This window comes from Eurosta solidaginis, chromosome 1 (genome assembly GCF_040869045.1).
Source record: "Eurosta solidaginis isolate ZX-2024a chromosome 1, ASM4086904v1, whole genome shotgun sequence".
Taxonomy (NCBI): Eukaryota; Metazoa; Arthropoda; class Insecta; order Diptera; family Tephritidae; genus Eurosta; species Eurosta solidaginis.
The window spans coordinates 315,201,738-315,229,099 of record NC_090319.1 but is presented as its reverse complement, the minus strand read 5'-3'; the positions used below and the strand labels follow the sequence as shown (position 1 = coordinate 315,229,099).

Below are 27,362 nucleotides of genomic sequence, written 5' to 3'. Positions count from 1 at the left end.
AAAATCCTCAAATCTCTTGCCGGTAGTACTTGGGGTAAGGATAAGGAAACGCTCATTACCACTTACAAAGCAATTGGCCAGCCAATTGCATGCTACGTGTCCCCGATATGATCGCCAAGCCTTAAAACTACTCACTGGAAGAAGCTACAGGTCTGCCAAAATACCGCCCTCAGAACCGTCACGGGCTGTCTTCTAATGTTCCCAGACCACCATCTACATAATGAGGCGAAAATACTCCCCATTAGGGAGAGAAATTAAATGCTGTTTGGTTAGCAGAAACCTGGGCATCCCAACAGACATCTGATTGATGAGCGTACACCGCCCAGGGGCCTAAAGAGTCATCTCCGTAAGCATTATGAGGAAATAGGGCTCCTGAAACCACAGCCGTATGAAACTAAAAAGTACAAGCAAGTCCTCAGTGAAATCTACAAACAGGCCTCGGACCTCTATGCCGGGAATTGCCCGGTGAATCCTGCACTCAAAGAACAATACCCAAAACTAGCAGAGGAGGAACGCACTCTTCTTAGGAAAACGCTAGTCACTCTAGATAAACTTCGATCTGGATACTGTAACTGGTTAAACTCTTACCTATCCAGAATCAACCCGTCATACAAAACATATGTCCTGCTTGCAATGTGTCCCCACATGACACCAACAATCTCTTTAACTGTATAGTGGAACCAGCGGTTCTAATACCTCTCTCATTATGGTCCACCTCTGTCGAAACAGCAAGTTTGTGATAGGTCGTACCTATTGGATGGGGCGAAGCACTGCTACAACAACAGCAACAACAACAACAACCCATCGTTATTTATTTTTCACTTCGAATTCCTGTAACTGAAGATTCAGTATTCACTAAGAATAGTATGGAAATGCTGCCACCAACCAATTAAATGATTAATGAATCTATATAAATGAACAAATAAAGGACTTTATCTCAATGTAAACAAAATAACTTCGTATTATTTATATGAGCTGAAAGTCCTTTATATTGTGTTTGTGTGCGTGTAAGCAACCTTAGATTTGAGCCAGCAATGTCTTACGTCCTTAATATTTGCATGCAGTAATCAACGCCGCATGCCATCCCTGTAAATAGTTCACTCGCTCATAGTAATTAAGTTTCAATGCATTCTTATATAAACCACAAATTCCATTTATATGCCAATCAGTTTCACCTAAATTCTCTTAGTATGCACAGTTAAGCAGCCCAAGTTGCTCATTTCGTAAGCACATGGTACAAATATATTTCAACGAGCTTCCCTGTCCTACTAAACAAAGGAAAGGGCGCAATCAATTGCTGCTACCCAATGCAAGAACGCTAAAACCCACATTTAAGAAGTCAAATTTGTGTCATGACCTATTGTTATATAGCAGAAATTATTGTGAGATTTCCAGTCTTCATGGCATCAAAAACATTACAGATACCCAACGTCGCTACTACGAACGGTGATATGATCTATTTTTTGTATTCATTCAACATTTCATCATAATCACTGTGTGTATTCAATCTCCCTCTGTGGATTTTAGAGTCATCTGGCTGCTGCTACTCATCGCCACCACCTGCAGTTGCCTTTACGTTTACCAACAATTTACCGACTTATACTTTGCGCAACGTTTAGTCACTGTCGTAGATGATTCCATGTCACCCATATTCATAGTACCATTCCCATCAATTGGCATTTGTCCACGTAATCGCATTAATTGGCCTAAACTTTTGCTTGCTCATCAATTGTTCATGCCACCAAATGCTAGCGTTGAGGTCATCGAAACTTTTCGTCAATTCTTTGCCAGTTTAAGTAATTTTCGTTTTGGCAAATTCCAAGATTTACAACCACTAATGAAGCCTGAATTGAATCTTTCGGTATTGGATAAATTGGATATAAAAGCCGTAATGGCGCATGTGAGCTTTTCGTGTGATGAGATATTTCAACAGCCTTGTTTCTGGCGTCAAAAGAGTTATAATTGCTGTGAACTGTTTGAAATGGAGCTTACGGAATATGGATTTTGTATGATGTTCAATTCGTTGATTTCCGAGAAAAATCAGCAGAAACAAGTAACAATTGTCTTTACGTTTACATAATTACTTATAACAATTTGTTCACTCTCCGTTCCGCTCATTGTTAACTCCCAGCGAAATAATCGTTTTTATCCTTATCATAACTCGGATATTGGTGAAGGAACTGGTCTTGACATATTTATCAATCTCAATGAAAGTAAACAGCCACCGGGTCTCACTGAAACAAACGGAGTTTATGTAAGTACCGAGTTGATTTTAATATGTACGTCAGTGCTAGCCAGGTGGTAGGCACGTAGGCATCGACTAGAAAAACTCTATACCTCACTATGATTACTATATCATTCACTATCTAGTAGAAGTTTCTTTTCTTCGGCTACGGCAATGCACTGGACTGCGGCATTGTTCTTCTTTATATATAAAAATCACGTGTCAATATGTTTGTCCGCGATGGACTCCTAAACTACTAAACCGAATTTGAATTTATCTTGCACTCTGTGTGTAGTTTGGTCTAACTTGAAGTATAGGATAGGTTATATTTCATATATGTATGTAAAGTTAATAATGTGCACATGCATCCATACTAACTGAAAAGAGGTATACCACTGCGTATACGTAATATTTTATCTATATATATAAGAAAGTGGTGTTAGTTACACTATTTATAACTCAAGGACGGATGAACGGATGAAAATTGGTGGGGAGGTAGCTTAGAACCAGGAGACGGATATAGGATACTTTTTATCCCGTTCTGACTATGGTCTTGAGATCCAAAAGTGGATCTGGGTAATCCTGGGATGTGTTTGTACCATATGGCTATCAAATGGAAGCTGTTTGTGAGTACTTTGATACCCCTGGGTAACTAGGGTCTCGAGATATAGGCCAAAACATGGACCCGGGTACCCTTAGAATGTGTTTATAGAATAGGGATAACAAATGAAAGCTGTTAATGAGTGCTTTATTAGAGGATAATTTTCATACCCCTTGGTGACTAAGGTTTCGAGATATAGGCGAAAACGTGGATCAGGGTAACACTAGGATGCGTTTTTCATTATGGGTATCAAATTGAAGCTGTTGATGTCTGAATTAGTACAGAGTATTTTTTATACCTCTGGGTGACTAGGGTCTCGAGAGATAGTCCAAAACGTGGACTCGGATACCCCTGTTGTTGTTTTGGTAGCGATAAGGACATTTCCCGAATGCTGTGGGGAGTGTTATCGAGTTGATGGTCCTTTGTCGGATGCAGATCCGGTACGTTCCGGTACCAAGCCCGACCATCTCGGGAACGATTTGTTATGATCACATGCGACCTTCTATGCCATACCGCCCTCCCACCCATAGATCAACCAGGAGTTCGTGGTCGCCAGAGCCTCGGCTGTTAATGAAACAGGATTCGCCACGGATAGGTGAGGTTGATAATTGGGTTTGGAGAAGCTATGTATTGCGCTGGCAACCTGAAAGGGCTGCGATACACAGACCCCTTGAATCCGGTATTTTAGTCACCTCTTACGACAGACATACCTACCGCGGGTATATTCTAACCCCCTAACCCGCTGGGGACCCGGGTACCTCTAGAATTTGTTTATACAATATGGGTAACAAATGAAAGCTGTTAATTAGTGCTTCAGTACAGGGTAATTTTAATACCTATTTCTGACTAGGGTCTCGAGACATAGGCCAAAACGTGGATCAGGGTAACACTAGGATTGGTTTGCGAAATAAAGACATGAATTAATAATACCCACATACCTATTTACATACGTCCTTTTCGATTTGCCTGAAATTTTGTATATAAATTTGCTATATTATCTAGAATTTGTTTGTACGATATGGGTATCAAATGAAAGGTGTTACTGAGCATTTTAAGAGGGAGTGGGCCTTAGGTCTATCGGTGGACGCCTTTTCGAGATATCGCCATTAAGGTGGACTAGGGGTGACTCTAGAATGTGTTTGTACGATATGGGTATCAAATGAAAGGTGGTAATGAGTATTTTAAAAGGGAATGGGCTTTAGTTCTATAGGTGAACGCCTTTTCGAGAAATCGCCATAAAGGTGGTCCAGGGGTGACTCTAGAATATGTTTGTACGATATGGGTATCGAATGAAAGCTGTTAATGAGTATTTTGAAAAGGAGTGATCCTTAGTTCCATAGGTCGACGCCGTTTCGAGATATCGCCATAAAGGTGGACCAGGGCTGTCTCTAGAATGTGTTTGTACGATATGGGAATCAAATGAAAGGTGTTACTGAGCATTTTAAGAGGGAGTGGGCATTAGGTCTATAGGTGGACGCCTTTTCGAGATATCGCCATTAGGGTGGGCCAGGGGTGACTCTAGAATGTTTGTACGATATGGGTATCAAACGAAAAGTGTTACTGAGCATTTTAAGAGGGAGTGGGCATTAGGTCTATAGGTGGACGCCTTTTCGAAATGTCGCCATTAGGGTGGGCCAGGGGTGACTCTAGAATGTGTTTGTATGATATGGGTATCAAATGAAAGATGGTAATGAGTATTTTAAAAGGGAGTAATCCTTAGTTCTATAGGTGGACGCCTTTTCGAGATATCGCCATAAAGGTGGACCAAGGGTGACTCTAGAATTTGTGTACGATATGGGTATCAAACGAAAGGTGTTACTGAGCATTTTAAGAGTGAGTGGGCATGAGGTCTATAGGTGGACGCCTTTTCGAGATATCGTCATTAGGGTGGGCAGGGGTGACTCTAGAATGTGTTTGTACGATATGGGTATCAAACGAAAGGTGTTACTGAGCATTTTAAGAGGGAGTGGGCATTAGGTCTATAGGTGGACGCCTTTTCGAGAAATCGCCATTAGGGTGGGCCAGGGGTGACTCTAGAATGTTTGTACGATATGGGTATCAAACGAAAGGTGTTACTGAGCATTTTAAGAGGGAGTGGGCATTAGGTCTATAGGTGGACGCCTTTTCGAGATATCGCCATTAGGGTGGGCCAGAGGTGACTCTAGAATGTGTTTGTACGATATGGGTATCAAATGAAAGGTGGTAATGAGTATTTTAAAAGGGAGTAATCCTTAGTTCAATAGGTGGACGCCTTTTCGAGATATCGCCATAAAGGTGGACCAAGGGTGACTCTAGAATGTTTGTACGATATGGGTATCAAACGAAAGGTGTTACTGAGCATTTCAAGAGAGAGTGGGCATTAGGTCTATAGGTGGACGCCTTTTCGAGATATCGCCATTAGGGTGGGCCAGGGGTGACTCTAGAATGTTTGTACGATATGGGTATGAAACGAAAGGTGTTACTGAGCATTTTAAGAGGGAGTGGACATTAGGTCTATAGGTGGACCCTTTTCGAGATATCGCCATTAGGGTGGGCCAGGGGTGACTCTAGAATGTTTGTACGATATGGGTATCAAACGAAAGGTGTTAATGAGCATTTTAAGAGGGAGTGGACATTAGGTCTATAGGTGGACGCCTTTTCGAGATACCGCCATTAGGGTGGGCCAGGGGTGACTCTAGAATGTTTGTACGATATGGGTATCAAACTAAAGGTGTTACTGAGCATTTTAATAGGGAGTGGGCATTAGGTCTATAGGTGGACGTCTTTTCGAGATATCGCTGGTGGGCCAGGGGTGACTCTAGAATGTTTGTACGATATGGGTATCAAACGAAAGGTGTTACTGAGCATTTTAATAGGTAGTGGGCATTAGGGTTATAGGTGGACGCCTTTTCGAGATATCGCCATTAGGGTGGGCCAGGGGTGACTCTAGAATGTGTTTGTACGATAAGGATATCAAATTAAAGGTATTAATGAGGGTTTTAAAAGCGAGTGGCCCTTAGATGTATATGTGAAGGCGTTCTCGGGATATCGACCAAAATGTGGACCAGGTGATCCAGAAAATCATCTGTCGGGTACTGCTAATTTATTTATATATGGAATACCACTAACAGTATTCCTGCCAAGATTCCAAGGGCTGTTGATTTCGCCTTGTAGAACTTTTTCATTTTCTTCTACTTAATATGGTAGGTGTCACACCCATTTTACAAAGTTTTTTCCAAAGTTGTATTTTGCGTCAATAAACCAATCCAGTTACAATTTTTCATCCCTTTTTTCGTATTTGGTATAGAATTATGGCATTTTTTTATTTTTCGTAATTTTCGATATCGATAAAGTGGGCGTGGTTATGGTCCGATATCGTTCATTTTAAATAGCGATCTGAGATGAGTGCTCAGGAACATACATACCAAATTTCATCAAGATACCTCAAAATTTACTCAAGTTATCGTGTTAACGGACGGACGGACGGACGGACGGACATGGCTCAATCAAATTTTTTTTCGATCCTGATTATTTTGATATATGGAAGTCTATATCTATCTCGATTCCTTTATATATGTACAACCAACCGTTATCCAATCAAACTTAATATAATCTGTGAGCTCTGCTCAACTGAGTATAATAAACTAATATAAACACAAAACAAATAAGTTGTATTCATCTATGAAGCCTTATAGCTCAAAAAATCTAAAATAACGCCCTCTTGGCAATACTGGAAGCTTCCTAGAACTTAAGCCACTTGATGCTCCTAGATCTGACATCTGCATCACACCTAATAGCTGGAGTCTTAGCCTGGTAAGCGCAGCGCACGACCACAGAACGTGCTCGATTGTTTCCTCTTCCAAACCGCACTTCCTACATATTGGAAACGAAGGCTAAGGGCACCTTGAGAAAAAACTCTTAATAAAAGAGCCCCTTTAAAGTAAAGGTGCTTCAACTGACTTATTGATATCGCTAATAATACAAATAGCTAGAAAAGTAAGCACCTTTGAGCAGCAAGCAGCATACGCTGAGGGACGCAAGTATAGTCTGCCGTAGATAACTTCCTCGGTGTGTTCGAAAGTAATGGTCCTACCCACAGAGGCAAATTATGTCCAAGCGCTTCGGGCTTTAAGATTAAAATATAGTCTGGCAAGGTGAATAAACATAGTTCCCTAGCCAAAAAGTAACCAAAAGCATGAGTATAAGAAGCTCATTATGCAGGATAGTGGGAGATGTGCCGAAAATTTGGCTAGTAACATAATGCAGATTTGTTAGCCGACATTTGGGACGTTCTTATGGGAGAAAACGCTTCTCTACATTGCCAACATGTGACAAATATGACTAACTTAGCCAGTGTGAAAGCGTATTCTGATCACTAGAAAACTACCCTACATGAGTACTTTTATTTTTTTCTTTGTAGGTTATATTGAAACGGCCGGAAAAATATACTGGTTCTACAACGTTTATCAATTATAATACATACACAAAACTTCCAGTGACCCCACAATTATCTACTGTAGACGAAAAGACCCGTGTCATCTCGCCAGAAGAAAGAAAATGTTTTTTGGATGAAGTAAATCACAAGCTGGATTAAACTGTGTAACACATTTCAACTAACACTATGACTCGCAAAGTAATTTTGTGTTCTCTCGTCAAATATTTTTATAAACTTTGTGTAAAGTTACTTTGTAGCTATCTTAATAATTTTACAACCATTCCAGAAAATTATGTTATTACTTAAAACTTTAAGCCAAAAAATTTCAAGTTTTATGCGCGGTGTATAAAAATTTGACCAAAGAATAAGAAAGATTGAAGATTGTACTATAACTTATATGGGCCGGAGACATTCATCCAAAGTTTAAGCCAATGATTTAAAATGCTAAATTAATCCGGAGTTTTTTTTTCTATTGCTCCGTCTCTGAACATGAACAGAGCATGGAGCAGAGCCGTAGCATTAAAAAGTGTAGCATTTCTTTTGCTCCACTACGAGCTACGTGGTGTTTTAGCAAAAAGCACAATAAAAACTGTAAAAAGTGTAGTGGAGCGAGAGCAAAAAAGAACATGTATTGCTGTATCCTCTATTGGGCATTCTTGCACAGAGCAACTTACAATATTACGTTGGAACACAGGTGAGTATTCCGGTGAAATAACAATAACAAAAATAAGAAAAAGCTACAAAAACAACTTAAAGATCGACAAATAAAACCGCAAGTACAAATACAACAGCCTCACAGCGCTACATCAGCTCCAACAACAAAAACAAGAGAAAAGACAAAGTTCTGCATAACAATGCCCAACAGAGCGAATGGCATTGAATTTCCTTTTACTCTCGCTCCACTACAAAAAGCATTTCGTTTGGAGTTTTATACTCAGAGCTCGCAGAGTTTAATTTTGTTCGCATAACGGTACCCCGTAACGGCATAAACTAATCGATATACATAGGTATAGACTTCTATATATCAAAATGATCTGGGCAAAAAAAAAAATTTCAATTAGCTACGTCCGTCCGTCTGTCGGTAAACACGATAACTTGAGTAAATTTTGAGGTATCTTAATGAAATTTGGTATGTAAGTTCCTGGGCACTTATCTCAGATCGCTATTTAAAATGAACGAAATCGGACTATAACCACGCCCACTCTTTCTATATCGACAATCTCGAAAAACCGAAAAAGTGTGATAATTCATTACCAAAGACGGATAAAGCGATGGAACTTGGAAGGTGGGTTAAACTCATGACGCAGAATAGAAAATTAGTAAAATATTGGACAATGGCCGCCCACTTTTAAAAGATGGTATTTTAAAAGTTTCGCAAGCTGTAATTTTGCAGCTGATTATGTAATATTCGGTTACACCCGAACTTATCCTTCCTTGCTTGTTATTCTGCTATAAATACGGCGCAGCTGTTGTTGTTGTTGTTGTTGTAGCGATTAGGTTACTCCCCGAAGGCTTTGGGGAGTGTTATCGATGTGATGGTCCTTTGTCGGATTCAGATCCGATACGCTCCGGTAACACAGCACCATTAAGGTGCTGGCCCGACCATCTCGGGAACGATTTATATGGCCACATTAAACCTTCAGGCCATCCCTCCCTCCCCACCCCCAAGTTCCATGAGGAGCTTGGGGTCGCCAGAGCCTCGTCTGTTAGTGAAACGGGATTCGCCGCTCGAAGGTGAGGTTGACAATTGGGTTGGAGAAGCTATATATTGCGCTACACAACCCCTTGAACCCCATACGGCGCAGCTCGTAGCAGATCATAAGAAATGCTATCTTTTTTTTATGCTGCGGCTCTACTCTATGCTCTGTTTTTGTTCAGAGTGGGAGCAGTAGCAGGACATATTTTTCGTTAGTATTGTTGCTGTAGAGTAGCAAATGCAAACACTGGTTTAAACTATTTCGTCCCATATATGATGTTGCACAGTGTAATATGCTTACATATGTATTTATCTGTATATCTTACTTTATAATACATTTAATTCTATATACAGTTAGAAAATGATCACCCTCTATATAAGACACTCCCAGGAATGGAATATGGATCTGCTAATTGTTATGCACGTTGCCGTCAAGAGTATGTGTACCAGAAATGCAAATGCAATTTGAACTTATGCTATCCACAATATATGAGTGGTAAGTTTTTATAGCCAGTTGTACCAGTACTTAGCAGTGAAAAATATACCGGCTTGTTTGGATAAATTTAATCGGCTCGAAACTGTATTATCGGTTTATTGACTTTAAAAGTTTGAAAATTTTGAGCTTTCAAAAAAAACGCCTAAGATTTATATTTTTTTATTGTTCAAGCCTTTGGATTACAATCCTTACAGACTAAATTATAAAATTCACTTAAAATATTAAGTATAATCTACTTATGGTTCCGTATGAATCCACCTACTTATAGAGTAGAATACAAACTTAACAAAAAAATTAGCTCTAGGGAGCGACAAGTCCAGAGCAAATGTACTACTCAGCGAGTTAAACCCACAAATAGCGCGATTAATGGGGGCATTATTTGCGGTGGGGTGAAGTAACACCATACGCAATAAGCCTATATTCCCTTATTTCCAATTTTTTTGAGAAATAACAGCATATGGCGTTATTTCCAATGCAGATATTGGGAATAATCATGCAGATTGTAAATAAAGCCATATAAAAATGCTATCAAATTAAAATAAATAAAGCCATCATTCAAAATGGTACCCTCTCAAAATCAAAACTAATGGTTGCGCACCCGGTCCAAACGGAACTCCTATCTTTAACGAATGATAGAAAGATGCGAGGGATGATGAAAGCAATATAGTTAGGTCGAACATCAGGTGATCACAGCTGTTTATAATTTTGACGCTTAAGCCTAAGATATCACACTTTTCATATCCACAATGCACGTGTTTTCTGTTAATTGTCAAGTATAATCATTGATCTCGATTGACCAAAATGTTGTGCAAATGGAAAATAATTTAATTTTCGAATATGCGCTAATAACGGGATTTAGAAAATCTTGTAAATTATTATATATCGCAGCATAAAACCAAATTTTCAAATACAAGTACTCTCGTGAATTAGATTACGGCCAACTTGTTACGAATAAATTAAAAAATTTTAGTTATTATTTCCCAATTTTTTGGATAAACTAAAAAAATATTTTATATATATACATATATATAAGCATAACTTGGTAGATTAATTATGGCAGCGTTAGATCGCCTGCCGCGTGGCGCCGAGCGGAGCGGGTTTCGCGTCCCGCGCCATTCCCTGCCGCACCCCGGTGCACCGCCGCGCTGGCAGCCCCTTCCAAACTATGTTATCTTCTTTGGATATAAATTTTGGAAAACGCAATAAGACCATCATGATGTCTTTATTTCCCTTGACATTTGAAATAAGGCCATATCAAAATTATGGCTTTATTTCCAATTGCAACGCGAAATAAAACCATTATGGCCTTATTTCGTATGGTGTTATTGCACCCCACCTTATTTGCATAGTTGGTTCTAAAGTTATCACCATAGAAAGGATAAAAATTCGGGAGTGTTCATTACGGAACATTCAAGTGAATTTTTTCCGACAAATATTGACAGTCAATGAACCCATTAATAATGTTATAAAAAATAAAATAATTAAAAAAAAATGTTTAAGTTAAACGGTTTTACTGAAAACAATACTTACATGAAATAATAAAAATACGAAAAGCTAGAAAATAATTAGGTAGGTCCTAGGTACTAGTCATCACACTCCTTATCAATCTAGGGCGTTGATCAGACAATTAAATAAAAGCGTTGGGCGCGTGAAATTTCTAAAAATGTGAGGCGTAGCATAACCTGATTAAGGTTCAGTTGGTTTTACTTATGACTATCAATAGAAATATGACGCGTCCAACGCTTTTATTTAATTTTCTGATCAACGCCCTAGATTGATAAGGAGTGTGATGACTAGTACCTAGGACCTACCTAATTATTTTCTAGCTTTTCGTATTTTTATTATTTCATGTAAGTATTGTTTTCAGTAAAACCGTTTAACTTAAAAATTTTTTTTAATAATTTAATTTCAAGTTTTTAGTCTTTATTTAATTGCCTATTATTTCTCATTCTATTTAGTTCATTTAGTGACTCATTATTACAAGGACTCTTTCCTGACAATTTGTAACAACCTAAGTCCTCAAAACATAATCCTTCCAAAGACTTTACTCGACTCTGCGCCACGTATTCTTGTCCCTCCTCCAACTCCAAAATATTTTGATGTCACTTCTCAGTCCAGTAGAATATTTGTTCCAAATATGAGCCAAATCGGACATCGTGGGCCGCTTTCTTTTCATGTATGTATTATGTGTTCCAAATATGGACCAAATCAAATCGGACCACAAATACGATTTTTGTGAATATCTCGATCCTTGCGCCACCTAGCGGCGATTTTTTTGATAGGTCGCTTTCTATTCTCGTATGTATTATATGTTCCAAATATGAGCCAAATCGGACCACAAATACGATTTTTGTGAATATCTCGATCCATGCGCCACCTAGCGGCGATTTTTTTTTTTCACAAGTCGATTTCTATTCTTGCATGTATTATGTGTTCCGAACATGAGCCAATCGGACCACAAATGCGAATTTTGCGAATATCTCGATCCATGCGCCACCTAGCGGCGATTTTTTTTTTCACAGGTCGATTTCTATTCTTGCATGTATTATGTGTTCCAAATATGAGCCGAATCGGACCACAAATGCGAATTTTGCGAATATCTAGATCCTTGCGCCACCTAGCGGCGATTTTTTTCTTATTATTGCATTGTCATCGGGTTCTGAACTATATTCCAAGTTTCAAGCTTGTAGCTTATCGGGAAGTTACTTAAATTTCAATTACAAAATTCGTTCACAACGGCCGTGCATGCGGCCGTGCAGCCTGTCAACTCAAGCTAAATAAAACCGTTTAAAAATGTAAGGCGCGATAACCTCCGAAGAGATCTAAGGCCGAGATTCTCTTCCAATTTGCGTCGTGCTCCTCTTGATTTTCCCTAGAAATTGGCCGGAGGGGACCTACATGTTTTATGCCGACTCCGAACGGCATCTGCAAGGCAGATGAGTTTTCACTGAGAGCTTTTCATGGCAGAAATACACCCGGAGCGCTCGCCAAACACTGCCGAGGGGCGACCCCGCTTAGAAAAATTTTCTTCTTATTGAAAAATCGTATTTCTCAAATTTTAATCTTGCTTTTCCCGGGGTGTGAACCCAGGGCATACGGTGTGGTAAGCTGAGCACGCTACCATCAAACCACGGTGGCCGCCATATTTAATAATGTTATACGTGATGGATAAGTGAAAGTATGAAAGTATGGATCTACGACTTTCAAGCTTAAGAGCATAAGGCGAGCCGAAAAAGGAGGGATGGGTTCCGAGAAGTTTAACGGGCGAAGGGCGTATTTAAGAAAAACTTTCTGTTTTCTCTCAATTCTGTTTATAGCTGTAAGATTACTTGGGGAACACCAGATGTCACTTTGAAGGGACTGGAGGATACGCCGTCAATAGTAACATCACAATTCCTGTTGCATAAGTAGGAATTTATCCATAGCAGATATTTAGAATTAAAGCCGATATAGCGCAGTTTGTTAATTAAAGCACTATGAGACACTATCGAAAGCTTTTGAAAAATCTGTGTAAATGCAATCAACCTGGGAAGCAGCTGAAAACAAGTCAATGCAGTATTCACTAAATACAGCTAGATTAGAAACTGTTGACCTATCAGCGATGCATCCGTGCTGATAGGGAGAAAAAGTATTGTACAATTAACTTCAAATCGCGTATACCACAACTTAAACTTACTACTAAATTTTTCATCATCTTAATAAATAATAAATAAATTAGGTAATAACTTCCCTAAGCTTTGTTTCCATTGTCGGGCATAAATTTTGTAAGTTTATTGGGCCCCATACAAAATTCTTTAACTAAACTCAACTTTGTTCGATTTATAATTGTTTTTTCTCTGTGTCTATATCTATAGTTTTGCACATCATGCTTGTTTACAACGTACATATGTACATTTTTTATAAGAAAAATATTAAAGGGAGTGTTTTACGAAATAATCGAGGTATAACTAAAGTACATAGAGACAATTTACTTATAAATTAACTTTATTCACCATTTATAAGGGGGTGGAAATCACCGTAATTCTATTCTATTAATTCTATCTAATTATCATCCCTTGGTTAAACGTCGCCTTTTACAGTCTGCCAGAGTGACAGTTTCATTATGTGGGTTATTCACGTAAAGCGTTTGAGTATCGTATTCATGTAAAACTTTAAGATTTGAGTTGTTTTCATGGTTTCCAACATAAAATTTTAATAAAGAATAGCACATACGGCGAATAGGAGATCTTGTGTATTACCTAATTATTATAATTCTGTATCCGTTGACATTAAAGCAGTTCTTAAGATCAGGGCGCTGCAATAGTGAAACTCCTTATGTGTTAGTAAGAGTATTATGATTTTAGTGGTAGTGGTTTAGCCGTTGATCAACGAGCATAAAACGATACAAATGCACGCATTGTTTGTTAACTTTCAATCATTCAATAATTTAGCGACGACTAATAGCTTAAACAGATACAATAAGTCACCATCAACAGGTAGAGTGAAGCATATGGTGTGTAAAAAGTAGACAATTTTCAGTGTCTTCCTTGTCCGCCAAGAAGGTAACTTAATTTATCTGTTTAAGCCATAACACATTCAATGAACGAAATTCCAAAGTAATCGATGCAGATGGAATCAAACAGGATAGATTAACATAAGAGTTTGCCTCGCGCGGTCAATTATTCGATGTCTTCTAAGAAGTAGTCCCTGTTTTTTATACTCAGTTGAGCAGAGCTCACAGAGTATAATAACTTTGATTGGATAACGGTTGGTTGTACAGGTATAAAGGAATCGAGATAGATATAGACTTCCATATATCAAAATCATCAGTATCGAAAAAAAATTTGATTGAGCCATGTCCGTTCGTCCGTCCGTGGTAAAAAAAAATTTTTTTAAAGTGAAATTTTTACAAAAAATTTAATATCTTTACAGTATATAAGTAAATTATGTCAACATTCAACTCCAGTAATGATATGGTGCAACAAAATAGAAAAATAAAAGAAAATTTCAAAATTGGGGTGGCTGCGCCCTTTTTCATTTGATTTGTCTAGGATACATTTAATGCCATAAGTCGAACAAATATTTACCAATCCTTGTGAAATTTGGTAGGCGCTTAGATTCTACGACAATAACTGTTTTCTGTGAAAAGTGGCAAAATCGGTTGAAACCGCGCCCAGTTTTTATACACAGTCGACCGTCTGTCCTTCCGCTCGGCCGTTAACACGATAACTTGAGCAAAAATCGATATATCTTTACTAAACTCAGTTCACATAATTATCTGAACACACTTTGTATTGGTATAAAAAATGGCCGAAATCCGACTATGACCACGCCCACTTTTTCGATTTCGAAAATTACTAAAAATGAAAAAAATTCCATGATTCGATACCAAATACGAAAAAAGGGATGAAACATGGTAATTGCATTGGTTTATTGACGCAAAATATAATTTTAGAAAAAAACTTTGTAAAATGGGTGTCACACCAACCATATTAAGTAGAAGAAAATGAAAAAGTTCTGCAGGGCGAAATCAAAAGCCCTTGGAATCATGGCAGGAATACTGTTTGTGGTATTACATATATAAATCAATTAGCGGTACCCAACAGATGATGTTCTGGATCACCCTGGTCCACATTTTGGTCGATATCTCGAAAACGCCTTCACATATACAACTACCACCACTCCCTTTTAAACCCCTCATTAATACCTATAATTTGATACCCATATCATACAAATACATTATAGAGTCACCCTTGGTCCACCTTTATGCCGATATCTGGAAAAGGCGTCCACCTATAGAACTAAGGACCACTACCTTTTAAAATACTCATTATCACCTTTCATTTGATACACATATCGTACAAACAAATTCTAGAGTCACCCCTGTTCCACCTTTATGGCGATTTCTCGAAAAGGCGTCTACCTATAGAAGTAAGGCCCACTCTCTTTTAAAATACTCATTAACACCTTTCATTTGATACCCATATCGTACAAACAAATTCTAGAGTCACCCCTGGCCCACCGTTATGGCAGTATCTCGAAAAGGCGTCCACCTATAGAACTAAGGCCCACTCCCTTTGAAAATACTCATTAACACCTTTCATTTGATACCCATATTGTACAAACGCATTCTAGAGTCAACCCTAGTCCACCTTTATAACGATATCTCGAAAAGGCGTCCACCTATATACCCAAGGCCCACTCCCTTTTAAAATACTCATTAACACCTTTCATTTGATACCCATATCGTACAAACAAATTCTAGAGTCACCCCTGGTCCACCTTTATGGCGATATCTCGAAAAGGCGTCCACCTATAGAACTAAGGCCCACTCCCTTTGAAAATACTCATTAACACCTTTCATTTGATACCCATATCGTACAAAAAAATTCTAGAGTCACCCCTGTTCCACCTTTATGGCGATTTCTCGAAAAGGCGTCTACCTATAGAAGTAAAGCCCACTCTCTTTTAAAATACTCATTAACACCTTTCGTTTGATACCCATATCGTACAAACAAATTCTAGAGTCACCCCTGGTCCACCTTTATGGCGATATCTCGAAAAGGCGTTCACCTATAGAACTAAGGCCCACTCCCTTTTAAAATACTCATTAACACCTTTCATTTGATACCCATATCGTACAAAAAAATTCTAGAGTCACCCCTGTTCCACCTTTATGGCGATTTCTCGAAAAGGCGTCTACCTATAGAAGTAAGGCCCACTCTCTTTTAAAATACTCATTAACACCTTTCGTTTGATATCCATATCGTACAAACAAATTCTAGAGTCACCCCTGGTCCACCTTTATGGCGATATCTCGAAAAGGCGTTCACCTATAGAACTAAGGCCCACTCCCTTTTAAAATACTCATTAACACCTTTCATTTGATACCCATATCGTACAAACAAATTCTAGAGTCACCCCTGGCCCACCGTTATGGCGGTATCTCGAAAAGGCGTCCACCTATAGAACTAAGGCCCACTCCCTTTTAAAATACTCATTAACACCTTTCATTTGATACCCATATCGTACAAACAAATTCTAGAGTCACCCCTGGCCCACCGTTATGGCGGTATCTCGAAAAGGCGTCCACCTATAGAACTAAGGCCCACTCCCTTTTAAAATACTCATTAACACCTTTCGTTTGATACCCATATCGTACGAAAAAATTCTAGAGTCACCTCTGTTCAACCTTTATGGCGATTTCTCGAAAAGGCGTCTACCTATAGAAGTAAGGCCCACTCTCTTTTAAAATACTCATTAACACCTTTCGTTTGATATCCATATCGTACAAACAAATTCTAGAGTCACCCCTGGTCCACCTTTATGGCGATATCTCGAAAAGGCGTTCACCTATAGAACTAAGGCCCACTCCCTTTTAAAATACTCATTAACACCTTTCATTTGATACCCATATCGTACAAACAAATTCTAGAGTCACCCCTGGCCCACCGTTATGGCGGTATCTCGAAAAGGCGTCCACCTATAGAACTAAGGCCCACTCCCTTTTAAAATACTCATTAACACCTTTCATTTGATACCCATATCGTACAAACAAATTCTAGAGTCACCCCTGGCCCACCGTTATGGCGGTATCTCGAAAAGGCGTCCACCTATAGAACTAAGGCCCACTCCCTTTTAAAATACTCATTAACACCTTTCATTTGATACCCATATCGTACAAACAAATTCTAGAGTCACCCCTGGCCCACCGTTATGGCGGTATCTCGAAAAGGCGTCCACCTATAGAACTAAGGCCCACTCCCTTTTAAAATACTCATTAACACCTTTCGTTTGATACCCATATCGTACAAAAAAATTCTAGAGTCACCCCTGTTCAACCTTTATGGCGATTTCTCGAAAAGGCGTCTACCTATAGAAGTAAGGCCCACTCTCTTTTAAAATACTCATTAACACCTTTCGTTTGATATCCATATCGTACAAACAAATTCTAGAGTCACCCCTGGTCCACCTTTATGGCGATATCTCGAAAAGGCGTTCACCTATAGAACTAAGGCCCACTCCCTTTTAAAATACTCATTAACACCTTTCATTTGATACCCATATCGTACAAACAAATTCTAGAGTCACCCCTGGCCCACCGTTATGGCGGTATCTCGAAAAGGCGTCCACCTATAGAACTAAGGCCCACTCCCTTTTAAAATACTCATTAACACCTTTCATTTGATACCCATATCGTACAAACAAATTCTAGAGTCACCCCTGGCCCACCGTTATGGCGATTTCTCGAAAAGGCGTCTACCTATAGAAGTAAGGCCCACTCTCTTTTAAAATACTCATTAACACCTTTCGTTTGATACCCATATCGTACAAACAAATTGTAGAGTCACCCCTGGTCCACCTTTATGGCGATATCTCGAAAAGGCGTTCACCTATAGAACTAAGGCCCACTCCCTTTTAAAATACTCATTAACACCTTTCATTTGATACCCATATCGTACAAACAAATTCTAGAGTCACCCCTGGCCCACCGTTATGGCGGTATCTCGAAAAGGCGTCCACCTATAGAACTAAGGCCCACTCCCTTTTAAAATACTAATTAACACCTTTCATTTGATACCCATATCGTACAAAAAAATTCTAGAGTCACCCCTGTTCCACCTTTATGGCGATTTCTCGAAAAGGCGTCTACCTATAGAAGTAAGGCCCACTCTCTTTTAAACTACTCATTAACACCTTTCGTTTGATATCCATATCGTACAAACAAATTCTAGAGTCACCCCTGGTCCACCTTTATGGCGATATCTCGAAAAGGCGTTCACCTATAGAACTAAGGCCCACTCCCTTTTAAAATACTCATTAACACCTTTCATTTGATACCCATATCGTACAAACAAATTCTAGAGTCACCCCTGGCCCACCGTTATGGCGGTATCTCGAAAAGGCGTCCACCTATAGAACTAAGGCCCACTCCCTTTTAAAATACTCATTAACACCTTTCATTTGATACCCATATCGTACAAACAAATTCTAGAGTCACCCCTGGTCCATCTTTATGGCTATATCTCGAAAAGGCGTCCACCCATAGAACTAAGGCCCACTCCCTTTTAAATACTCATTAACACCTTTCGTTTGATACCCATATTGTACAAATGCATTCTAGAGTCACCCCTGGTGCACCTTTATGGCGATATCTCGAAAAGGCGTCCACATATAGAACTAAGGCCCACTCCCTTTTAAAATACTCATTAACAACTTTCATTTGATATCCATATCGTACAAACAAATTCTAGAGTCACCCCTGGTCCACCTTTATGGCGGTATCTCGAAAAGGCGTCCACCTATAGAACTGAGGCCCACTCCCTTTGAAAATACTCATTAACACCTTTCATTTGATACCCATATCGTACAAACAAATTCTAGAGTCACCCCTGGTCCACCTATATGGCGATATCTGGAAAAGGCTTCCACCTATTGAACTAAGCCCACGCCTTTTAAAATTCTCATTAACACCTTTCATTTGAAACCCATATCGTACAAACAAATTCTAGAGTCACCCCTGGTCCACCTATATGGCGATATCTGGAAAAGGCTTCCACCTATTGAACTAAGCCCACGCCTTTTAAAATTCTCATTAACACCTTTCATTTGAAACCCATATCGTACAAACAAATTCTAGAGTCACCCCTGGCCCACCTATATGGTGATATCTGGAAAAGGCTTCCACCTATTGAACTAAGCCCACGCCTTTTAAAATTCTCATTAACACCTTTCATTTGAAACCCATATCGTACAAACAAATTCTAGAGTCACCCCTGGTCCACCTATATGGCGATATCTGGAAAAGGCTTCCACCTATTGAACTAAGCCCACGCCTTTTAAAATTCTCATTAACACCTTTCATTTGAAACCCATATCGTACAAACAAATTCTAGAGTCACCCCTGGTCCACCTATATGGCGATATCTGGAAAAGGCTTCCACCTATTGAACTAAGCCCACGCCTTTTAAAATTCTCATTAACACCTTTCATTTGAAACCCATATCGTACAAACAAATTCTAGAGTCACCCCTGGTCCACCTATATGGCGATATCTGGAAAAGGCTTCCACCTATTGAACTAAGCCCACGCCTTTTAAAATTCTCATTAACACCTTTCATTTGAAACCCATATCGTACAAACAAATTCTAGAGTCACCCCTGGTCCACCTATATGGCGATATCTGGAAAAGGCTTCCACCTATTGAACTAAGCCCACGCCTTTTAAAATTCTCATTAACACCTTTCATTTGAAACCCATATCGTACAAACAAATTCTAGAGTCACCCCTGGTCCACCTATATGGCGATATCTGGAAAAGGCTTCCACCTATTGAACTAAGCCCACGCCTTTTAAAATTCTCATTAACACCTTTCATTTGATACCCATATCGTACAAACAAATTCTAGAGTCACCCCTGGTCCACCTATATGGCGATATCTGGAAAAGGCTTCCACCTATTGAACTAAGCCCACGCCTTTTAAAATTCTCATTAACACCTTTCATTTGAAACCCATATCGTACAAACAAATTCTAGAGTCAGCCCTGGTCCACCTTTATGGCGATATCCCGAAATGGCGTCCACCTCTAGAACTATGGCCTACTCCCTTTTAAAATACTCTTTAATACCTTCCATTTTATACCCATGTCATACAAACACATTCCAGGGTTACCCTAGGTTCATTTTCCTACATGGTGATTTTCCCTTATTTTGTCTCCATAGCTCTCAGCTGAGTATATAATGTTCGGTTACACCCGAACTTAGCCTTCCTTACTTGTTTTCTTTTTTTTTTGGGATATATTCATTAAAAGCCGTCTACACATTTTCGTGGCTTATTTTTATTTGTTTTAATGATTGTATTTAATAAATAAATTTTGTTTCCAAAAATCACAATTTCTCGGGTGATTGTATCACGTAAATATACACAGTCATCCTTATCACATTTCTACATACGTTGTTGATGTTGTAGCAGCAGATGTTGATCGTGTCGGGAGTACAAAATTGGATAGATATATCTTACTTTATAACTTTCGCGAGAATACTTTACAAGAAAATTGTTGTAAGACGAGTCAGAATGTTACCCTGTGCCTTAAAGCTTCTTAGCAAAAATATACTAACAGCTACCTCTTTGCGATCAGCAAAATATATTTAGGTTTTAATTATTAATTTAATTATTAATCGAAGGTACCGGATCTATATCCGGCAAAGGACCATCAACATCGATAACACTCCTCAAAGCCTTTGGGGAGTTTCTTTTTCGGAATTGAAATTATCTAGCTGTTCCCTGTCTTCCACAATAATGAAGATGCTAACGTGATATATTTACATATATTTCATCTGAACTCATAATTTCTTGCCGTTTTTTCTCCAACTTTCTTTACTCTTCTTCTTTATATTCTTTGAACAACGTTTAGACAATATGATAGCTTGTAAGGCCAAAGATTACAGATGTCTTTATGAAAATTGGGGTGAGTAATATTAAATTCGTTATTTCGTCGGCTAAGTATAAGGTCAACCTGGGTGAGCTGGCGGTGCGAGAACGCTCTATCTCATTTGTTTCATGTCATCTTTTGTCACCTGAAATCCAGTATAATAAATTCATTTGGAGACTGAGTGATCACCAAGCATCCACAGCTTCATCTCCTTTCTGTTATCTTTCAGAATTCTTTAGTGTTGAGCACCATGTTTCAGAACAGCAAAGCCAGTATCTTGTGATTGAGAACATTAGTAGCCACATAGAATGTAACTGTTTGGCGCAGTGTAAAAAGCTCATCTATGATACAATTCCAATAAATATGCCTATCGCGGGGTAAGTCACATTATTAAGTTGTTCTTATTGTCGTTTAAATGATTCATAATTTTGGTTTTCTTTTAGCTTGAGTAGTGTTGTGAAACAAATCCATCTGGATGTTCACTATACCTCCATCTACATGATAACGTATCGCACCAATTTGCATTACACTTTCGTCGAGCTTTTAGGTGGGTGCAGCCTTAAGATGTGTTTATGTTTGTTTCACTTCTCAACTTGCTCTAAACTCTCATTTTTATCTAAGAACTATAAAGGACTATATTTTATAAATGTATATATTTTTTTTTTATATATTTATTATCCAGGTAGCTTGGGCGGCATTTTTGGACTCTTTCTAGGCGCTTCATTAATGAGTGCTGTTGAGTTATTTTATTATTTTACGATTGGTCTTTATACGCATTTGAACGACCGTGGCTACACCCTAAATGGACTCTTCAATTTATGGAAACGCAAAGCTAAGTCATCGACTTCGAAAAAGCGAACTTCGTTTAGCCAAAGCCAAATGTTTGTGCAAAATACGAACCAATATCCGGTTTTCTATTTAAGACATTGAAAATCTTTGCGGTCTAAACTTAGGCATATCCAAAAATATAAATACTAATATTAATTACAACTAAAAAACTTTTGATTTTAAAGGTTTTATATGAAAACCTCTAAAACAAATTTGATGTTCCGTGGAGGTATATGTGTATCTTGATCTCATCCCAAAACTCCGCTATCCTCTTCCTCCCCTTTATTAAGTATAGAAATATAGAACACCGATTGCATATAAACATACCGTTTCACCTCGTGAGTCAAATTCATATGACATTAGCTAACGGATATTTGGCAACTAACATAAACCAGCTGTTGTTATGCAACTACCACTTACCGATCACCAATCGTGTCACTTACCTACCCTTACATATGTATCCATTTCGCGTCCCTTATTATATCGAAGCAAAAATATCAAATTCTCGAAATATCTATTTAAACTTCAGTAGGCTGGAACATTCTAGATATTGTTGTTGTAACCGCAAAAATACTCTTCGAAGGTAAGGACAGTATTACGAATTTGGTCAGTCCTTTTCGGTATATGATTTCGGTACACCTCCATACAAACATCTTCGGGTCCGACAGTCAAGGGATCGATTTTGTTTGCCTCTGGAACATTCGGGTATGTAGATTTTGGTCGCAAACTTTAACAACCAGGTATAAAGAGTTGCTGAGATTGAAACTCTCTACCACGTATATAAAAAAAGGGAGTATTTTGTAGTGGAGCCTCGTTCACGGAACAGTCGTATGAAAAACCTGGCTACGACAAACCAAGATGGACTTATTCCGGTAAGAGTACTCAATGAGTTGAAGTCACCACTCAAAGTGACCAAAGGAGCTATTTTGGGAAGATGCCAAGAGGCTGAAATAGTTATTAACTGTGAACAGCTCCAGGAACACGTTTCATCTAGTAATAGACGATCTGAAAGATTAAGAGTGACAAGATGAAAGCCAGATACGATAAAGCAAACAATTCGGAAGGTTTTCAGGAAGGAGATTTGGTTATGGCTGTTATACAACCCACAACGGAAAAAAGGTTTGTCCCCGAAATTGGGGTGTAACTGTGAAGGCCCATACAAAGTTGTAAAACGGATGATCGATGTAGTTTACCGCATACAAACCATTGGTAAACCACGAACCAAAATAAAAGTGGTTCATCTGGAAAGGCTGGCGGCGTTTAGATCGAGAAATTTGTGTGATCGGGACGATCAGACTTAGGTGGAGGGCAGTGTCACGAATATTAGCAAAGCTAAGGGATACTATCATCTCTAAGCCAATACTAAGCAGTGGCTTGCATGCACATCAATAAATCAAAAACGCGCATATGAGAAGCTATAAACGTAGTTATAGCTGGTAATTTTATAGTTGGTAACTAACTAGTAAACTCTAGAAATAGAAGCGGCTAGAAATATGTCAACCAAAAAGTATAAAAGCAGCAACAGTTGAGGCACGAAAATCAGTTTGATTTAAGCAAGTTATCAGCGAAGTATATAAGTGTTATTATTGTGAAGTACTTTAATAAAGGTCATTGCATTATTGAATAGTGGAGTTATTTATTCGAACGTTAGTAGAAGGTTGCAAATAAGCGGAATTGCTCCGAATTCGTTTCAATATTATATTTTTAAGTAAATGACGGGTTATAAATTGCAATTATAAACTGAACAGTATCCGGGGAGACTTGCAGATATTATGAAGGAAGAAGGCGCATGTACTATTATTTATGTTTAGTTCAAGTAAAAATTCAAACCTACCTAGACAAAAAGGTTCCTTAGTTCTACGAAGAAAACACTACCTGCCTTAAAAATATGATCTTGCCTGAAATGTACCTGGGTTTGAGAAAACGACACTAACAGTTTTTTGTATCTAATAGCCCTTCGAAAATCTACCTCCTAACTGATATACTAACACATATGTATGTAGGGTATTTTTTATTTATTTATTTATTTATTTATTTATTTATTTACTCATCTTGAAATTGCTACATTTCTTACAGACTAATGACATATATAAAGATTTAACCACTAATTTAACATTTGATTAAGTAACAATTTGAAAGTATTTTCAGAGTACAAAAAGTCCAAAATTGACGAATTTGAGAGCAAGTTAAACTCTTTAAGAGCTCTGGAAAGAGGAGCATTTGCAGCATAATTAGTTCTTGCCAATCCGACAAAAAAATACGCTTTATTTCTTAAGAATATATATGGAAAAGCAAGGAAAATGCGTTCTAAAAGGTAGGGACAATCAACAGCCCCACGGATTAAATTAAAAACAAATATTAAAGAGAGAAAAGTTCTCCTGCAATTCAAAGTCTTAAGATTGATAAGCTAACATCTGGATTCATAGGAAGGAAAAGGAAGATCAAAATGAAGGGGACGTAGAGCGTACTTAATAAATACTTTTTGAATTCTTTCAAGACGTTAAATATGACAAGCATAAAACGGCCGCCAAATAAATACGGCATATTCCAATTTCGAACGTACGAATGTAGTATATAGTGATTTTAAATTATATGGGTAAGTAAAATCAGAACTGAATCGTCGAACAAAATCCAACATCGAGTAAGCCTTAGCTATTGTAAAGTTTAAATGAATATGAAAAGAAAACTTAGAATCAAAGACCACCCCAAGATCAGTGACCTCGGACACAGTGCTTAGTTGCGCGCCCCAAATGTGGTAGGAAGTAGGAATGGGTAAACGGGATTTATAATAAGGGACATGATAGCATTTTTTAATATTTAACGCAAGTTTATTATTTTTGCACCAAGTAAATATATTATCTAGGTCCTTCTGAAGTTTAATTGAATCGGAGGAGCAAATAATCTTGTTAAAAATCTTCATATCATCTGCGTATAGCAGGAATTGTGAAGATTCAAAACAGCTGGCAATATCATTAATGAAAATCACAAAAAGAATAGGGCCCAGTATGCTTCCTTGAGGAACGCGTGAAGAAGCTATGAAGGGATATGTGGTCACACCATCAACTACCACGGTACAACTACGGTTGGAGAGACATGATTTAATCCATTTCAAAAAAACAGAATGAGAACCAAAACAATGTAATTTCGATAGTAGAATACTATGATTAACTTTATCGAAGGCTTTTGAAAAGTCGGTATACACGGTATCTACTTGGGCTCGATTAGTAAAAGCGTCGATGCAGTATTCCAAAAACACTGCCAAGTTAGACGTGGTTGATCTTCCCAACATGAAACCATGCTAATCTGCAGAGATTAGACGATTTATTAAGAAAATAATTTTTTCTTTTACAATACGTTCGAAAATTTTTGAGGCAGTAGATAATTTAGAGATCAGTCTGTAATTTACAATATTGTTTTTATTGCCAGTTTTGAAAATGGGAGTGATAAATTTAATTTTCCATGCATCAATGAACTCCCCTTGCGCGAGGGATTTATTAAAAAGCAGCCATAGAGGGTAGGCGATAGCAGAACTGTTTTTGAAAAGGAGAGACGACAAGCTATCAACATCAGTCTGTGATGAAAATTTTACTTGTTGAATCCCTCTTTCAACATCGTGTAAAGTGAGCTCGAGACCACCAAAATTTAACATAGAATCAGCAGGAGGAAGCCTGTTATTACTCACGCCCGAGTCTGGGTCAAAATTTGAACTAAAAAAATCAGCGAAAAGATTCGCAGCATCTGATGAAGAGTCTGCTTGCTTATCATTGAAGAACAGAACGGAGGGAATACTTGAACAGGATTTTATAGACTTAACATAACGCCAGAAAGCCTTGGGATTCAATTTTATATCTGCTTCAAAGTTACGCACATATTTCTTCTTCAAATCCTTGCTCAATGACTTAAACTCTTTTAAGTACTGCAAATACTTTTCTTTATGAGAAGGCAAGTTTGAGTTTTTAGATTTTTTATAAAACTTGTTCCTTAAATTCTAAACTCATAAAACTCTAAATGAAGAACAAGCGGTACATGATGCAAACCAGGAGTAGACAAAGGGTCGAGGCACTCCTGGATAGAAAAATGTATATCGCTTAAAAAGATAAGGTCCAAAATTCTATGAAAAGTATTATAAAAACTGTTGACTTGACTAAGGTCACATTTTGTATTTATTTATTATATTTATTTAAGTATTAAATGGATATATTTACTTGAATGCTTATAACTTTTGTATTAGCCCATCGATTTTGTTGAATGAAAGCTTATTTTTTTGTAATAAAACAGAGCTTACAGAGAAAAAAAATCTGCAAACAAATAAAAAGTTTTCGAGATCCTTCCTCGCAAAGTACAAATTTTTTTATATTTTTACAAAAAAAAAATTGAAAAAATCCGTAGTGATTGTTCGTTATCTTTGAATCTGCAGAGCCTATCAAAAAGTGTTGTATGCACATTTATTACCTTTTAAAAGCTTTAAATCGTTTTGGATCAATTCGTTCTTGAGATATATGTGATTAAGTGGACCCAATTTTTTTTTTTTTTTTTTTTTTTTTTTTTAAACGGTAATTTGTAAATATCTCAAAAACGTTACCATAGAATTAAAAAATAACCTTGATTTTCGGAATCAGGGGGTGATTTTACATAGGAATTTCATAATGGCGTCTCTGGTGCAAAAAACAAATTGGAATTTGTGATCTAGTGTCCAGGCCGTCGCTCTGCTTAGGAAATCAGTCATCCCAAACAGATACCGAATGTAGGCGCCAACTAAAACAAAAGGAATATAAACAAAAAGGCAACTCTTAGAGACCAATTGTACAGCGAAAAACGGGACATTCATATGGCTTAGCAGCTAAAGGCTTGCACCGATATGAATGTTGGAGATTCGAGTTCAACGCTCAGCTCCCGAAAAGCTAGCTGATGAAGAAGTGAAATTCAGAAACATGACCTAGTAACCATCGCCGTTTGTAAACTTACAATTTTTCTCTAATATCAATTACAAGAACCATTGTATAAAGCAATATGAGCAAAGCTCGCTAATTAAATACATAAAAACAAGAAAAACCATACACATTCAGGAGAACTTTTAATCGAATACTCCAAGAGTCTTTGCCCTGTTTTGGCAAGATGGGTTAGATGGTGAAAGAGGGCACTATTGGCAGCCATAATTCCACAATAGTAAAGGATTTCGGGACTTTTAACCGATACTCTTATACCCGTTCTGTTATATGTATGGTGTAGAAACATGGACCATGATAACATCAAATGATGTGGGTCTGGGAGTGTTCGATTGGTGACGGTGAGTGCCGAAGAGCATTTAATGATGAGCTGTATGAGCTTTAGACAGATACCAACATAGCCGAACGAACTAAAATACAGCGGGCTCGCTTCCTAGACCGTGTTAAGCGAATGAAGGATGGTGAAACGGCCAAGAAGGTATTCTGTAAAATGCCCAGTGTTACCAATTCGCGCAAGTTAACCTAGCTAGTTAAGCTCTAATTGAAGGGTAAGTCAATGGTATGTCAATGGCCTTCTATACCCCCAAGAGAGAATCTTTGAACTTTTTTGTCTAATTTTTAGACTTCATTACAGTTTGATATATCCCTATACGTTTTTAAAATATCTCCCTTAAGTGATAATAATACCTTTATCAGTTTAATGTTGTTATATTTACGCACATTTTTTGACGCTCTGCAGCCCAGTG

The 27,362-nt window shown here is 38.1% G+C and overlaps 1 protein-coding gene across 1 annotated transcript; it reads left to right on the top strand.

Annotated features, from left to right (window-relative positions):
* Window positions 1–1,231: 1,231 nt before the first annotated feature.
* LOC137240827 (pickpocket protein 19-like) lies at window positions 1,232–22,673 on the top strand. Its single transcript, XM_067767657.1, has 9 exons — window positions 1,232–1,446; window positions 1,528–2,053; window positions 2,132–2,254; window positions 7,225–7,377; window positions 9,290–9,431; window positions 20,825–20,878; window positions 21,072–21,219; window positions 21,286–21,389; window positions 21,525–22,673. The coding sequence occupies exons 1-9, from the start codon at window positions 1,232–1,234 to the stop codon at window positions 21,770–21,772; spliced, it is 1,713 nt and encodes a 570-aa protein (XP_067623758.1). The 3' UTR covers window positions 21,773–22,673.
* The last annotated feature ends 4,689 nt before the right edge of the window (window positions 22,674–27,362 follow it).

What these genes read in the sequence shown, in the direction of transcription:
- LOC137240827 (XM_067767657.1), top strand. Translation starts at nt 1,232, where the DNA reads ATGGTACAAATATATTTCAACGAGCTTCCCTGTCCTACTAAACAAAGG. An exon ending in CTGAAACAAACGGAGTTTAT is followed by an intron (nt 2,255 to 7,224) that starts GTAAGTACCGAG and finishes TTTTCTTTGTAG; the next exon opens with GTTATATTGAAACGGCCGGA. An exon ending in ATAAATATGCCTATCGCGGG is followed by an intron (nt 21,220 to 21,285) that starts GTAAGTCACATT and finishes GTTTTCTTTTAG; the next exon opens with CTTGAGTAGTGTTGTGAAAC.